This window comes from Rhinopithecus bieti, unplaced genomic scaffold (genome assembly GCF_001698545.2).
Source record: "Rhinopithecus bieti isolate Rb0 unplaced genomic scaffold, ASM169854v2 scaffold_44948, whole genome shotgun sequence".
Taxonomy (NCBI): Eukaryota; Metazoa; Chordata; class Mammalia; order Primates; family Cercopithecidae; genus Rhinopithecus; species Rhinopithecus bieti.
This window is the reverse complement of record NW_016818762.1, coordinates 570,313-586,161: the sequence shown is the minus strand read 5'-3', so window position 1 is coordinate 586,161 and position 15,849 is coordinate 570,313. Positions and strand designations below refer to the sequence as shown.

Sequence of the window (15,849 nt, the reverse complement as noted above, 5' to 3'; positions counted from 1 at the left end):
CAGGCTGCATGAACGCAGCTTCCTTCTTTGTGTCTCACCAACCTACCCTTTTTATTATTGTCTCAACATTTGCTTTCTATGGTGCTAATCCTTTCTGCTTCCTTGTCACTGTTTTGTCAACTTATAAACACTCCCTACCAGCCCCATCCGTCCATCTGTCCCATGTTGCATGTCTCTGTAATCCACATCCCTCTTCTCTCTCACCCCTGCTTCCTTCCTCCCTCCCTCCCTGTCTCTGCCTCTCCTTCTCACTCCCCATCTCTCTGGCAAGATGAATCAGAACCGCTCAGAGCATTTATTATGAACAAATAAATGTAGCATATGTAGCAGTTTATTGCCTCTCTCCATGGCAACACCTGAGGGAGGCCTTCAGGAGGTATTTGAGGCCGATTAGAGTAACATTTGCAGCTTTAACTTAAATCATGTGTATCTGAAATTTTCAAGGCTGTCACATCTGCCTCCTCTCTTCTGGAATGTGCGATTTAACCTTTCATTTTTCCCCTTTTGACTCTGGCCTTATGGGAGGAGAGAGTTCCTGGGAGGGCTGCCAGTTTGACAGTAAGCTGTCCATTCCTACGTCAGCTGGGCAGTGTGGTGCAGAGTCTCGAGACGAGAGCCCTGGCCCTGCCACCTCCTCACCAGTGACTTTTGGAAAGCCACTTTCCCTTTCTGGTTTTGGTTTCATCATCTCTAAAATATTCAAAGTTAGAATAAGTGATCTCTGAGGTTTCTTCCCAGCTCTGATATCCTACACTTCTGTGATATTTTGTACATAGCTGTGGTACACACCATAGGTGATGAAGATTCCTTTGAAAGTTGAAGGGCTAGGCAAAGAGTTATGGTTGGGTGTTTGGTTTTGGGGTTTTTTTTTTTTTCCTTTTTTCTTTTCTTTTCTTTCTTTTGTTTTGTTTGTTTTTTTTTTGTTGTTGTTGTTGTTGTTGTTGTTGTTTTTTGAGTGGGGGTCTGTAAAAGGTATGTGACTCAGAATACATTTTTAATTGAATCTCCAGATTGCCCACCTCAGATCTTCCAAGAATTGTTTTCTACTGTGACGTAGGGTATAAAAGTATGGAGTTAGCTTAGCAATGCTCTTCCTGCATTGCTGAAATTAAAACCAAACAGACTAGTATCAAAACCATCCAGAGGAATAGCCTCCATTTTATTCCATTAAAGGGACAAGTGGCACCCAGATCACCACCACCTAGAATTAGGAGACTCTAAATTAATCCGGAAAGAAAGGAGAACCCACTTGGTGATTATAACCTTGACACCTTTACCAGATGTCCAGTGTTCCCATAAAGCTCACTGGTAGTTCTCCAGTGTAGAAAATGACAGCATAAGCTACCAGAGACACCTGAAGGCTCTTTGGTGCATTGGGTTGTTCAGTTGTTTTGGACAACACTTGGTATATCTGCCACACTGTACTAATAAAAGGAAAAACGTAAAGGAGCTTTGTTGGATGAGTCCTGCTACAGTGAGTCTCCCGGTGCTGCAAACAGTGGACGATAAGGCATCCTCATTGAGAATGAGAAGGAAGCTTTTTCCTGACACTGATGCAGCCTGCACCTAACCTTTCCAGAGCAGGCTCTTCTTGCTCACTGCCCTGTACTTTATCGAGGGATCAGATAGCTCAGGGGTATCTCCTGTTTCTGTTCTAGGATTCCAGTCAGATCGAGCTGCTGAAGGAACTCTTGGATCTCCTTCAGGACATGGTGGTGATGCTTCTGTCCCTCCTGGAAGGTTGGGCTGTTTGGTATAACTAGGCCTTCACACAACTGTAATTGGTCTGAGCACTAACCTTACTGATCCTGCAGATTATCCTTCTGGCAGGTCACTGATGCCATATGACATTGGTCAGAAAGCCAAATTTTCAGAAACAAAAAATAAAATGAGGGGCACCTGGCCTGATGGACGAAGCCTGAAATCAATTGATTTTCTATCAGTAGGAAAGCCAGAATGAACTGGGGAAAACCTCCAAGCTTTGCTCTTCCCTATCCTCTCCCTCTCCCCATTGCTTTTCAACACATCTGGCTGCCAGTGTGTATGCCAGCCATCTAGTTGGGCACCCTCCTAGGTCTAAGGGGATCAGAGGGACACCATGTATCCCTATGTGTCCCCGATAATCTGATAATGAAACCACTTCCCAGGCCCCAAGCCATGTTAAAGGCAGTGGTGTGGCCACCTCCTTCTTCCCTTTGTCTCTTTCCCCCTTGGCTCCTAGTGGTGTAGTCTTTATGGCTTGCTGCTCCCTCCTACATCATCACGGTCAGAGAAGAGCTGACTAATTTGGCACAAAAGTCTTCTAAAACTAGCTACCTGACAATTTACATGATGGCTTGGGTTTATTTATATATTTGTATGTCTTTTTGAACCTGCCTCACAGGGAATGTGGTAAATGGCACCATTGGCAAGCAGATGGTTGACACACTGGTAGAATCATCTACCAATGTAGAAATGATCTTGAAATTCTTTGACATGTTCTTGAAACTTAAAGACTTAACCAGCTCAGACACCTTCAAAGAATACGACCCAGATGGTAAAGGAATTATCTCCAAAAGAGAATTCCAGAAGGCCATGGAAGGGCAAAAACAGTACACGCAGTCAGAGATTGACTTTCTCCTTTCGTGTGCAGACGCTGATGAGAATGACATGTTTAATTACATTGATTTTGTAGACCGGTTCCATGAGCCGGCCAAGGACATAGGGTTTAATGTGGCTGTGTTATTGACAAATCTTTCTGAACACATGCCAAACGATTCCCGCCTGAAGTGTCTGTTGGGCCCAGCAGAAAGTGTGCTAAATTACTTCGAACCCTACCTAGGACGCATCGAGATCATGGGTGGGGCCAAGAAAATTGAGCGTGTTTATTTTGAAATCAGTGAGTCCAGTCGCACTCAGTGGGAGAAGCCCCAGGTGAAGGAATCTAAGCGACAGTTCATTTTTGATGTTGTCAACGAAGGTGGGGAGCAGGAAAAGATGGAGCTGTTTGTGAACTTCTGTGAGGACACCATCTTTGAAATGCAGTTAGCATCTCAGATCTCTGAATCCGATTCAGCAGACAGGCCAGAAGAGGAGGAAGAAGATGAAGATTCTTCTTACGTGTTAGAAATTGCGGGTGAAGAGGAGGAAGACGGGTCTTTCGAGCCGGCCTCTGCATTTGCAATGGCCTGTGCCTCTGTGAAGAGGAATGTTGCCGACTTTCTGAAGAGAGCAACCCTGAAGAACCTCAGGAAGCAGTACAGGAACGTGAAAAAGATGACTGCGAAGGAGCTGGTGAAGGTGCTCTGCTCCTTTTTCTGGATGCTGTTCCTGGGGCTATTCCAGATGCTCTTCACCATCCTGGGAGGAATCTTTCAGGTCCTCTGGAGCACAGTGTTTGGAGGGGGCCTGGTAGAAGGGGCAAAGAACATCAGAGTGACCAAGATCCTGGGTGACATGCCTGACCCAACCCAATTTGGTATCCATGATGACACTATGGAGGCTGAGAGGGCAGAGGTGATGGAGCCAGGTATCACCACTGAACTAGTACACTTCATAAAGGGGGAGAAGGGAGATACAGATATCATGTCAGACCTCTTTGGACTCCACCCAAAGAAAGAGGGCAGCTTAAAGCATGGGCCTGAAGTGGGTTTGGGTGACCTCTCTGAAATTATTGGCAAGGATGAACCCCCTACGTTAGAGAGCACTGTACAGAAGAAGAGGAAAGCTCAGGTACGTGCCATCTGTTTCTTTCATCTTCCTTTATCCCCAGCATAAGACTTGTCACCATATCTGGTAATCAGTACTGACACCATTTCCCCAGGAGCCAACACTCTATTAGACAGTGGTTGTGGTGTGATTATGCTGATCTTATAATTCCACCTCTGACATGTCTGCAGAAATCAAGACTTAGATGGTTATCTCAGTGTCTAATCATTGGTTGGTCTTCTAGTTTACATTGTAGAATTCAAACGTGATGGCCTGTAACACTTTGCCTCAGACTTTTATTAGAAGGTTAGTTCTCATGCTGTGCAGATGCATTCAGTGAACTGAAAGCATAGAAAATGAAGAATAACATAAAAGAAGACCTTCCTTTTGAGACCATGCTTTCTCAGTGTCATACAAGGTCAAATGATCTCTAATGATTTGGCCTCTCAATGAGTTTGATCATGCTTGGGACATTTTTATCCTTGTGATACACTCACCATTCAGTTAGTACGTCATGTCAGTCAACAATATTAAGTGAACAAGATAGCAGGAATTCAGAGCCCCTTGACCATGGAAGGTTCTGGATGTTCCCCTCTATTGTAGTATCCAATTCAGTGTCACTCTAGCATCAGAGAGAGTAGAAAAGTGTGAAAAGATCCAAGCCCAAAAACATTCATTCACTCATTCTTTCCATTCTTATTTATTGAAAAGTTAATGTGCATTTGTCACTGTTTTAGGCTCTGGGAATATGGTGGTCAATAAGAAACACACTGTCCCTACAGTTTAGTGGCGAATAAAGGCATTGGACAAGTCAAGACAAGTATAAAGAATGCTAAGAAGGAGAAATGTCAGGTACTATAGTTCTCTGTAGGAGAGAATGCTGGTTTGAAGATTCAGGGAAGAAAACATCAGAATCAGCATTCCTACAATATTATTCTGTTTTGCTCCCTGATGTAGCCCCATAAACCTAGAACACAGTTTGATACATAACAGGGTCCCATTCCAGGACTGCTATGTGCCAGCCTGTGTTGTTCTAGGATAGGAGAATACATAGGTTTAAAGCAGAAACAACAATTTTGCTTTCATGAATCTTAACTTCTAGTGGGAGAAGACAACAAATAAGATAATTATTATTTGTGCTGCGTGTTAGAACACGTGAACATGCAATGAGTTACACAGCTAATATAGGCCCATCAGAAACAGGTAGAGGAGGTGTCGGAAAAGGTGTCATCTGAGTCAAGTCCTGACAGGCAGCAGGCACATGAAAAGCTGGGGCAGGCATACTCCAGGCAGAGGATATGGTTAAGTATCCTCTGGAAGTACGCCTGGAAGGATCAGGAATGTTCCAGGAAGTCTGCGTGTTTGGGTGTGGGACATGAGTCAAATGTACAAGAAGGGGATGAAGAGAAACACCAGGATCATGCAAGACTTACAGGCTGTGTTGAGGAGCTTGAATTTTACTCCACCTGCAGTGGTCCTCAGCCAGAGGGATTGGGATACTGGCAAGAGGATTAAAGACAAGGCAAGAAGAAGCCTGTCAGATGGAGGCAGGCTGATCAAACTTGGTTTGATCTGTGTCCCATCTCTCTGACCCCATGGATCAGTAGAACCACTGTCATGAGGCTCTCACAATGTCCTAACACAAGTTTCCTCTTTGAATTGAGTAAGTAAGAGAAGGGAGGTTGAGTTTTCAAGTTTCAAATCTTTGTCTTGGCATCTCTTCAGAGTCGCTTGATATATATAGCAGGACACTTATGTTCGGGGATCCTGAGAGAAGCAGAAACATGAAAAGCCGTTGAAATTTGTGACCAAGAAGTAAATGGCCAAGAAAATGTCTCATCATCATGACCTCGCTTCTTTGAGGAAAGCTTGACTGATTGTTGTTTTTGTCTAGGCAGCAGAGATGAAAGCAGCAAATGAAGCAGAAGGAAAAGTAGAATCCGAGAAGGCAGAGTAAGTTCTTGGTAGCATCAACTACTCTAACTGCTATGGTAGATAGTTCTTAGGCCGGGCAGAGTGGCTTACACCTGTAATCCCAGCACTTTGAGAGGCTGAGGCTGGAGGATCACTTGAACCCAGGACTTCGAGACTAGCTTAGGCATAATAATGAGACCCCATCTCTACAAAAAATACAAAAATTGCTGGGCATGGTGGTGTGCACCTGTAGTCACAGCTACTTGGGAGGCTGAGCTGGGAGGATTGCTTAAGCCCAAGAGGTTGAGGCTGCAGTGAACCAAGATCACATTACTGCACTCCAAGCTGGGCAACACAGCAAGATCCTGTCTCAAAACCAAAAAAAAAAAAAAAAAAAAAAAAAAAAAAAAGGAAAAAAGAAAATAAAGATAGTTATTGATAGCATCTGATATTCTGTTGCTATAGTGAATAGAAAACTTGACTTCTATCAATGCAAGCAATTATTCTGCAAGCCCTGGGTATATTTCCTTTTACCCTAGCTATATAATAAATACATTATATTCATCTTGCTAAGTTTATAATCCCACTAGCAGATCAGAGTTTCACTCTCTGGCCAGATGACTTTACAACTTCATATATTGACGACAATGATATCTAATATTTATTAAATACCTATTATTTGTCAGGCCTGTGCTCAGGTCTTTTATACAATATCTTATTAAATCTTGCCAGAAGCTTAGAAGAGTAGGTACTATTGCTTAGAAAATAAAGGGTAACTTCAGAAGGGGAAAAAAAATTGTTAAGTCTAATTTCAGAAGAAGAGTACAAACTTGTATATAGCTGATGTACACCAAGATCATGGTTCATCCAAGTGGTCGCTACTCATTAAATATAAATTTAATGTCCAGCCACTGTGGGTTGATAAAGACCTGAAGTTTCCACCCTCAGGGAATGATTCTACCTCCTGCCCCTCTCAACCCAGATTTCTCTTTAATCTCGTCTCCCGTTTTGGGCCAGACCTTCTGCCCTGCTGAGTGGGTTTCCCGTTTCTGCAGCATGGAAGATGGAGAGAAGGAAGACAAAGACAAAGAAGAGGAGCAAGCCGAGTACCTGTGGACAGAAGTGACAAAAAAGAAGAAGCGGCGGTGTGGTCAGAAGGTTGAGAAGCCGGAAGCTTTCACAGCCAATTTCTTTAAAGGGCTGGACATCTATCAGACCAAGTTACTGGTAAGTGTTCCAGCCTTGGCCCCGTCCACGGTACAGGCACTGGCCCAGGCAGATGGCAGAGAGGTGCCCCTGATTTGTTTCACTGTTTGGTCAGTGACGCTTCCTTCCCTTTCTCATTCCTACACTTTCTTCTTCCCATGTCTCTACCTGTTCCTTTTCTGTTGGAGGAAAAGAAACGAGGGAGAGCCTGGAAAGAAACACAGTCCTCCAACAGCTCTGCTATCAGCAGGGTGTCCTCTCTCACCTGTTTCCTTACCAGTCCTTAGAAAGTCTCACCTCTTTCTCCCTAGTCCTTTATGTCTATTATGTGGGGACTTAGCTGATCCTGGTCCAAAAGTTCAGAAGTGGTTTGATCATGTGGGAATCAGAAGGAATGTTCCTGTTACGTTAGCTTCCCACACTAGTCCTCCAAACCTTGACTGTTCTATGGGCAATCAAACCTTAGATCAGCTTGTAATATTCTTTCTCTGATACACTGCCCTCTGAGGTACAGTGGCTGAAGGCCAGGACCACACCTTCCCTAGCACCATTGGTGAGGGCTCCCCCGAGAGAGATTGGGAACTTTACCCAGGCAGCTTCCACTCCAGTCTGTGGATGCCGATTTTTCTGGGGAAGATGGCAGCGAGAATGGGAATGTGGCTTCCAATAAGGGAGAAGACGAGGCTCCTGGAACTGTAACTCGGAAAGGAATGAGGACACATTGCTGCCTGAGGCCACAGAATGGCTACATCCAGGTTGGGAGTTGCCAGGGTCTTCTGCGAGCCTAGAGTACTTATAATTTCCTAACAGACTGCTTGCTGCGAATACGCATACACACAGCACTACAAGGCAAGGCTCGAGTCCTCTGCTGGTGGCGTGTTTAGGCCTTTGGCTCCCTGAGCAATAAGCCACAGCAGGATTCCTTATAGCAATTCGAAGCAACTTTTTTTAAAATCAACATTTTGGTTCCATGTTCATGACATGACACAGTCATGCCATGGCTGTGTTAAGAATGCCAAGGTTGGCCGGGTACGGTGGCTCATGCTTGTAATCCCAGCACTTTGAGAGGCCAAGATGGGCGGATCACGAGGTCAGGAGATCGAGACCATCCTGGCTAACACGGTGAAATCCCGTCTCTAGTAAAAATAAAAAAAATTAGTCGAGTGTGTTGGTGGGCGCCTGTAGTCCCAGCTACTCGGGAGGCTGAGGTGGGAGAATGGCGTGAACCCAGGAGGCAGAGCTTGCAGTGAGCCGAGATTGCACCACTGCACTCCCGCCTGGGGACAGAGGGAGACTCCGTCTCCAAAAAAAAAAAAAAAAAAAAAAAAAGAATGCCAGGGTTGCCCTAGAAGAGTGGTCATCCAAGAGAAGGACGAGTCATGTGTGAACTTCTAACCAGAATTGACCTTCTGTGTAAAAGTAGGAAGTTCTCTTTTCCTTCCAAAGCTCTTCTACTTCTGCCTGTCCTTTTCTTTGCAGCATTACCTGGCCAGGAATTTCTACAACCTGAGGTTCCTCGCTCTGTTTGTAGCCTTCGCTATCAACTTCATCCTGCTTTTTTATAAGGTGATACTTCATTCAGGGGTTATTTGCTAAATATGCTGCATACTAAGTATACTATGTGTAGAAAAAGAATCATGACAGAACTTGTGTTCTTAATTGTAGCAAACATTCTAATAGGTAGCAAATTTCTAAGACATTGGCTTCTAAAAGGAATACAGTTTCTAGCAGTGGAGAGACTACTGACAAGGGAGCCAGTTAGGGGGCTATTTCAATGGTTCCTGCTTATTTTAGTTGTTACTTAAATTTAGTCTTCAAATACTTGCTGAGCATCTACCATGAGCTAGACCCGGTATTAGGAACCACAAGGTATTTCAAAATGAATAATAAACACAATTCATTCTTTCTTCAAGGAATAAGGTAACCAAGAGGCATTATAGCTAGCCTATTTGTTAGAAGCATTATCAAGGAAAAATTCACAGGATTTGGAAAGAGAGGGGACTGCTCAAGTTAAATGAAGGTTTTGAACATTGGCAAGTGGGTCTCGCATGCTGTAGGCATGTAATAATTGTTAGTGCAATGAATTAATGAAGCGTCCTGAATTCTCAACATAGTCTTTAACTGGCTTTTCTATCTCTTGCCTATCTCCCTTTCTACTTAAAACCACCAATCTAATTTGTATGAAACATTGTTTTATCCACCTCAACTTTCCACTCCTCAAACTAATGACCTTCTGTTGCCCATAAAAGAAAAATGGAAGTCTGTAGCCAAGAGAGGCAAAGCTTGGTTTTCAACACGTTGAGGTTGAGGTGACTTCAGACAGACAGCCAAGGAGTGAAAGCCAGCAAACAGTTGGAGCTACAGGACAAAGCCTCAAAGATGTAGATTTGAGAGTCATATGTGTAAGAATAGCAGCTGAAGCCATGAATGTAAATGGCATCTCAGAAAGAATGGAAAATACTGAGTCTCTGGCTGGGTGGCAGTGGTGGGTGGGGGAGCGGGCACACACATGCGTCATGCTTGTGTGCGTGTGTCTCAGCCTCCTCTCAGGCCACAGCATGATCAGAGTATTTCCTTCTGTGGCATAAGGATTATAAGCATATGTAGTAAAAGTTTCCTAATTTTAATTTTTTTGCTTTCTTTTCAAGAGATAGGTTTTGCCTCCTTTTAAAAGTTTGTTTGCAATTGTTAGAAATACTGGGTGATTCCTAGTCATAAGTTACCTAAAAACCTCATTCATTCAGCAAGTAATGTTGAGTCACTACTATTTGTACAGCATATGCTAACAATATAAAATATTTGAGGAGCGCCCAATGGCTGAGGTTCTTTTGATGATTAATAAGTGTGTGTTTTGGGCCAGGTCACTGAAGAACCTTTAGAAGAAGAGACAGAGGATGTTGCAAACCTATGGAATTCATTTAATGACGAGGAAGAGGAAGAAGCGATGGTGTTCTTTGTCCTTCAGGAGAGCACTGGGTATATGGCACCAACGCTGCGGGCCCTGGCCGTCATCCACACCATCATCTCTCTAGTCTGTGTGGTGGGCTACTACTGCCTGAAGGTGAGCTGTTGGCCACTCTGGATCTAATCTGACTCCTTGAGGAAGAAGTGTCCGTTTTGAGCCCAGCCAGCCCTTTGCTCTAAGACTTTGCTATTTGTAAAGGTCTTTGTAAGTTCCCTGGAGCAGCAGCAGCACATCACCTGGGAGCTGCCTAGACCTGCAGAGTCTCAGGCCTCATCCCAGGTTTTTTTTTTTTTTTTTTTTTGAGATGGAGTTTCGCTCTTGTCTCCCAGGCTGGAGTGCAGTGACACAATCTCGGCTCACTGCAACCTCCGCCTCCCGGGTTCAAGCAATTCTCCTGTCTCAGCCTCCCAAGTAGCTGGGATTACAGGTGCCTGCCACCACACCCAGCTAATTTTTGTATTTTTTAGTAGAGACAGGGTTTCACCATGTTGGCCAGGCTGGTCCTGAACTCCTGACCTCAGGTAATCCACCTGCCTCGGCCTCCCAAAGTGCTAGGATTATAATATAATTCTAGGATATAGGATTATAGCCACTGTGCTCAGCCCCCAAGTCTTTTAACTCAGAATCTACCACTTAGCATGATCACTGGGCAATTTGTACGCACTTTCAAGTTCAAGAAGCCTTGCGCTAGGAGTCCCATTTCAGGTACCTCTTGTTGAATTTCATGGAACTAGAGTCATCAGGCTAAGTCACATGAGAGCTAGTTATGAGAGTCTTCTGATCTTTGAATTGATGTCGAAATTTTTATAAAAACACCTTTTCATTAGGCGGTAACCAAGATCTCAGAAGAAAGCTTACTGATATGTTGGTTTTCAGTTGTCTGTTCCTGTATAACAAACCACTCTAAAACTTAGCGGTCTAAAATGACAACTATTTCTCTCTCTGATTCTGCGAGATGACTGGCACATTTGGGCAGTTCCTCTGTTGTATGTAAAGGGGCTACATTTGCAGCCATTTGCAAGCTCAGCTGGGCTGGAATGGCCAAGATGGCACATTCCCATGCCTGGCAGCTCCACTGGCGGACAACTGGAAGGATGGGCTCAGCTGGGGTAGCTGGGCCTCTCTCTCGCTCCCTCTTTCTCTCCCTGTAGATTCAGAGCATCTCCTTCTCCATGTGGCCTTTCCACATGCTCTGTCCAGTAGGGTAGCTAGACTTCTTGCATGACGGCTTGGGTTTCCAAAAAGAGCATGGAGGTGGAAGCTGCTAAGCCTTCCTGAGTCTTAGGCCCAGAACTGGCACAGTGTCATTTCCATTGCATTCTGTGGTTTAAGGCAAGTCACGTGGCCATCCCAGATTCACTGCTGCATGGTAGAGGGGAGAGGCGCTACACAAAGGCATGAATTCCAGGAGGCATGGTTCCTTGGGGCCATATTCAGAACCACTACAGTTATGTCAATCTTCAGTCATTCAGTTTTTGGTGTCCCAAGTCCAGTTCTAGTTCTGCTACATCGTAATTGTGTTTTTCTCACTGCTTTTCTCATTACATTTTTTCTTCCTTCTCTTGAGTAGGAAGTCTCCTTAAGTACAGCAAGCCATCTTCCTCCTGGACTGGGAAGAGTCCAGGAAGTATTTTCCTATATCGTGGTCCTTTCTTCCCCCAGTGAACTGTAGTGTCCTGTAGGAAGTCCAGCTGCCCTGCCGAAGAGACCTTTGCCCTGGGCTACACTAAGGACTCCATTGCAACTATGAAAGTGCAAATTCTGGAGCCAGGCTGCCTGGGTTGAACTCACAACTCTGCCACTTAAACTCCCAGTCCTCTATCTTCTCATCCGTAAAAATGAGTATTATTATTTTCCCATCTTTCCTTTTGGTCCTTGAGCACGGCGGAACAAGGTCGTGAAAACAAGGTCTTGGTGAGGTGCCGCCATTTCATCCATCCTCGGTCTGCGCCTTTCGCAGAGCTTCCAGCAGCGCTATGTTGGGCCAGAGTGTCCGGAGGTTCACAACCTCTGTGGTCTGTAGGAGCCACTATGAGGAGGGCCCTGGGAAGAATTTGCCATTTTCAGTGGAAAACAAGTGGACTTTACTAGCTAAGATGTGTTTGTACTTTGGATCTGTATTTGCTACACCCTTCCTTCTAGTAAGACCCCAACTGCTTAAAACATAAGGATGTTTCAGTTCATCCATTTAACAGCTATGACGAGCATTTTAAGAGATGCAGCCTCTGGAAATGGATCAAACTCTAACTCATATGGCATACTAGATATGTTTGTCAATAAACTTATGACATGAATGCTTAATGCCTCTTTTTTGAAATAGGGAATGTAATAATTGGCCATTTGCCTACTTTATTATTTGGGTAACATTCCAGTATTACTCTGTGAGTTAGCTTATTTAATGGTGTTAAACTGAGGTTATATTAAATTTTTGATTCCCAGGTCAGGATTTTATTGGTAATTTATATAATAAAAGAGAAATAAAAATCGATCTTAAAAAAAAAAAGAGTATTGTTGCTAAAGTTGCTGGGGGGATTAAATGTGGTAGTATGTGTAAATGTACTCAGAACACATAGTAAACCCTCAAGCATGTTCGCTGCTGCTCCTTAGTTTGTGATCCTAGAATTCAGCTTATTAGATGGAGTACAGATTATACTGTGACCTGGAGAAAACAAAAAAGAAACACTATTTAGCAAGTAAAGAATGTGGAAGTTCTGCTTATGAGAGTATACAAACTTCTAGAAGATTGAAGGGGAATGTTTGGAATCCCAGAGATGAGCACCCCTCTGCAACTTGATATTGCTGCTGTTCTTCAGAGTCATTCAGAGCACAGCAGGCATTAGGTGGTCGCTGAGCTTTGCCTCACCTCCCACATCATCTGTGCACTAACAGTCATCATCAGGTCCTCACAGTGTGCAGTGGCTGCTAGCCTTGGTCACCTTCCTATCATGAGTTTTTCATGTTATCAGTGTTATTTCATTATTCTAAAGAAACACAGGGCAAGAGGTAACTCTTTACAAATCACTATCTGAATTGCGTTCTTTTGTTTTGGACAAAAGCGATGTGGGGTACATGCATATCATGGGTTTGGAGATGAAGGTGTCAGGGATGTTGCCAGGTAGCCAGTGGCATCTCAGCTGAGATGACGAGATGAGACGCCCTAGCTCTGTCTGAATTAAGCTTTTCTGGCTGGAGGAGCTGTGTCAGTTGTGACTTCTCATTTCCTAGGATTTCAGCAATATCCTCTGGCCTCATTAACTGTCCCATGCTTGGAGTGTGTGTGCACTTAGTGATGGCTGGGGCAAGTGGATTATTTTCCAATCCCTTTCTGGGTTCCCCTTTGGCAGTAGGTCCTTATAGCCATACCACTATATCTAGTCTAAAATAAAAGTTCCAATTATAAAAAAATGGAGAGTGATAGTAGGAAACAAGTATGCCACTACCTGGAAGGAGCTCTTTACGGACAGAATCTCAGGAAGAAAACTTGAATACAGAAAGACTGAATCCTCTCATTCTAACTATGAAACCATGTTTCGTGAACTCACCTTCAAAGCCAGGAGATAAATATGGCCTTGTACATTAAAGGGAGTTGGAACATTTCATCCTATTCCTGTGGCATCCATCCTGTAGAATGGTTTATTGTCCTTTCTAAATCTTGGTTCACCTCCAGCCGAGGAGTCTTAGGAGTCCTAACTCATTCAGCCCTGGGGCTCATCTAGGCATGGCCTGCACACTAGCATCCGTCAGGGAGTCTAGTTTGTATGCATATTAGCTATCTAACTGAAAACTTAAAGGGCGACCCAAATTAGATCAGGTTTAAAGAGGTAGGGGTATTTAGCCAAAGAGATTCACTGGGCTTTGATCCCACAACTAGGCGCCCTAATAATTCCACTATAAGGAGATTGCTGCTCTGAAGTTGGAAGGTTAATTTGTGACAAATACCTGGGAGCACGTGCTTTAATCACAAAGCCTGCTCTGAGTAACCATTGTCTTCCCACTCGTAGGTGCCTTTGGTGGTATTCAAAAGGGAAAAAGAAATCGCCAGGAAGCTGGAGTTCGATGGCCTATATATCACCGAACAGCCATCTGAAGATGACATCAAGGGGCAGTGGGACCGCTTGGTGATCAACACACCGTGAGTGTCCCTCTACCTCAACCTAAAAAGGAGATGGAGTCTCTACTGTAAATAGAGTAACGCTTTCCTCCTGGCCTTAAAACTGGTTAATACAAACTTTCTTTGGGTTTCTGGGACTTTTCTCCCTTGCCTCTTCAATAAAGCCACTTACTGCCTATCAAATACTTATATAGACTTCTATTAGTTTAACAGGGACAGAAGATATTATCGGAAGGTACTGCGTATATTTGATTTAGACCAGACAGTCCAGTACAATATTGCTTAAACTAGTTTTCCGTGTTCGAGTCACACAGTGTTTCCAGGGCTTAAGTGGCCAAGGAGTCTAGAGATCCAGTTGATCAGCTTCAGCTTTTCCATAGCCTTCCATGGCACAGCACTGCTATAACTGTGCCATCTCTTAAGTCTTCTTCTTTTTTTTTTTTTTTTTTCTTGAGACGGAGTCTCCCTCTGTCACCTAGGCTGGAGTGCAGTGGCACGATCTCAGCTCACTGTAAGCTCTGCCTCCCGGGTTCACGCCATTCGCCTGCCTCAGCCTCCCAAGTAGCTGGGACTACAGGCGCCCGCCACCACGCCCGGCTAATTTTTTTGTATTTTCAGTAGAGATGGGGTTTCACCGTGTTAGCCAGGATGGTCTCGATCTCCTGACCTCGTGATCCGCCCACCTCAGCCTCCCAAAGTGCTGGGATTACAGGCTTGAGCCACCGCGCCTGGCCTGAAGTCTCTTCTTAACCAAATAGCCTGCTTGGTAAGAGACCTCCTCTTAACATAAGATTGAGAGGCACTTACATGGGCAGGTAAATAGAACTGTCTGGTAGGGATGTGAAGACCTGTGGAGGCAAGCCTTCCTTCTTGTAGGCATGCAGCGCTGTGGTGGGAAGAAGGAAGAGCACTGATTGACAGGCAGGCAACACCAAGGCCCTGAAGCTTATTGGTCTGTGAACTTGCACAAGGTAATCAAGCCTTCTTAGCCTTAGTTTCTTCGTCAGTAATAGAGGGACGAGAATATCATCCCGCAGAGGATCAATGAAGGTATGTGGCAAATGTTTGGCACATGCCTGGCACGTGGTAGGCATTAAGCTGTCACTCATTCCCTTTCCCCTAACTATCCAAAACATGGCCATCACCATTAGCAAATGTCACACTCCAATGACAGCTGATTCGCAAAGTAAGTGATACTTTCAAGATAAATTAATGTGGTAAAAGAAAAGAAATAGGGTCAAACAGGTAAACAAAGGTGACTGTGTTGAAACTCAGGTGTGCCAATTAAGCTAGGCATGTTAAGAAACAGCAACCCTGACTCCAGGGAAAGAAAACTGTGTCCTATCCACAGATGATCAGGCAAACTGAGAAGCAGCTCTGCAAAGGTCCAACTAAGCATATTTCTTCATATTCTCCAGAAAAGGAAGGCTCTTCTCTTAGAAGGGGGAAAATGTGAACGGGCACATCCTTATATCCTAAGCCTGTCCCTGCCTGCGGGTCTCCTGCCAGTCTTCTCACACAAGGAAAAGCACTGTTTCTGATGCTTGGTCATTACATTCCAGAAGTCTTAGACAGTATTAAATCATTTGGTAAGCTTTGTGCAATCATCAGTAATGCTTATGTCTTGTTATACAAGGGGATATGGCCTAAAAGTCCCAGTAAGAAGGCAGGTTAATTTCGGCCGGGCACAGTGGTTCATGCCTGTAATCCCAGCACCTTGGGAGGCCGAGGCGGGTGGATCACAAGGTCAGAAGTTCGAGACCAGCCTGGCCAACACAGTGAAACCCCGTCTCTACTAAAAATACAAAAAAATCAGCTGGGCGTGGTGGTGGGTGCCTGTAATCCGAGCTACTTGGGAGTCTGAGGCAAGCAGAATCACTTGAACCTGGGAGGTGGAGGTTGCAGTGGGCTGAGATCACACCACTGCACTTCAGCCTGGGCGAAAGAGCGAGACTTCGTCTCAAAA

At 44.4% G+C, this 15,849-nt stretch overlaps 2 protein-coding genes across 2 annotated transcripts in view; both read left to right on the top strand.

Moving 5' to 3' along the window:
* Positions 1-15,849, top strand: part of RYR3 (ryanodine receptor 3) — a 580,605-nt gene that overhangs the window by 548,391 nt on the left and 16,365 nt on the right. Inside the window, exons 87-93 of the mRNA XM_017857433.1 lie at positions 1,659-1,740; positions 2,384-3,711; positions 5,582-5,640; positions 6,657-6,828; positions 8,287-8,373; positions 9,668-9,868; positions 13,774-13,904. Coding sequence (XP_017712922.1) covers positions 1,659-1,740; positions 2,384-3,711; positions 5,582-5,640; positions 6,657-6,828; positions 8,287-8,373; positions 9,668-9,868; positions 13,774-13,904 — 2,060 coding nt within the window. The remainder of the gene's footprint in view (positions 1-1,658; positions 1,741-2,383; positions 3,712-5,581; positions 5,641-6,656; positions 6,829-8,286; positions 8,374-9,667; positions 9,869-13,773; positions 13,905-15,849) is intronic.
* On the top strand, positions 11,749-11,940 carry LOC108518799 (cytochrome c oxidase subunit 7C, mitochondrial-like). Its single transcript, XM_017857440.1, has one exon. It carries the CDS (start codon positions 11,749-11,751, stop codon positions 11,938-11,940), a length of 192 nt encoding a protein of 63 aa, XP_017712929.1.

Excerpts from the sequence above, each read along its gene's own strand:
- LOC108518799 (XM_017857440.1), top strand. The coding sequence starts at position 11,749 with ATGTTGGGCCAGAGTGTCCGGAGGTTCACAACCTCTGTGGTCTGTAGG.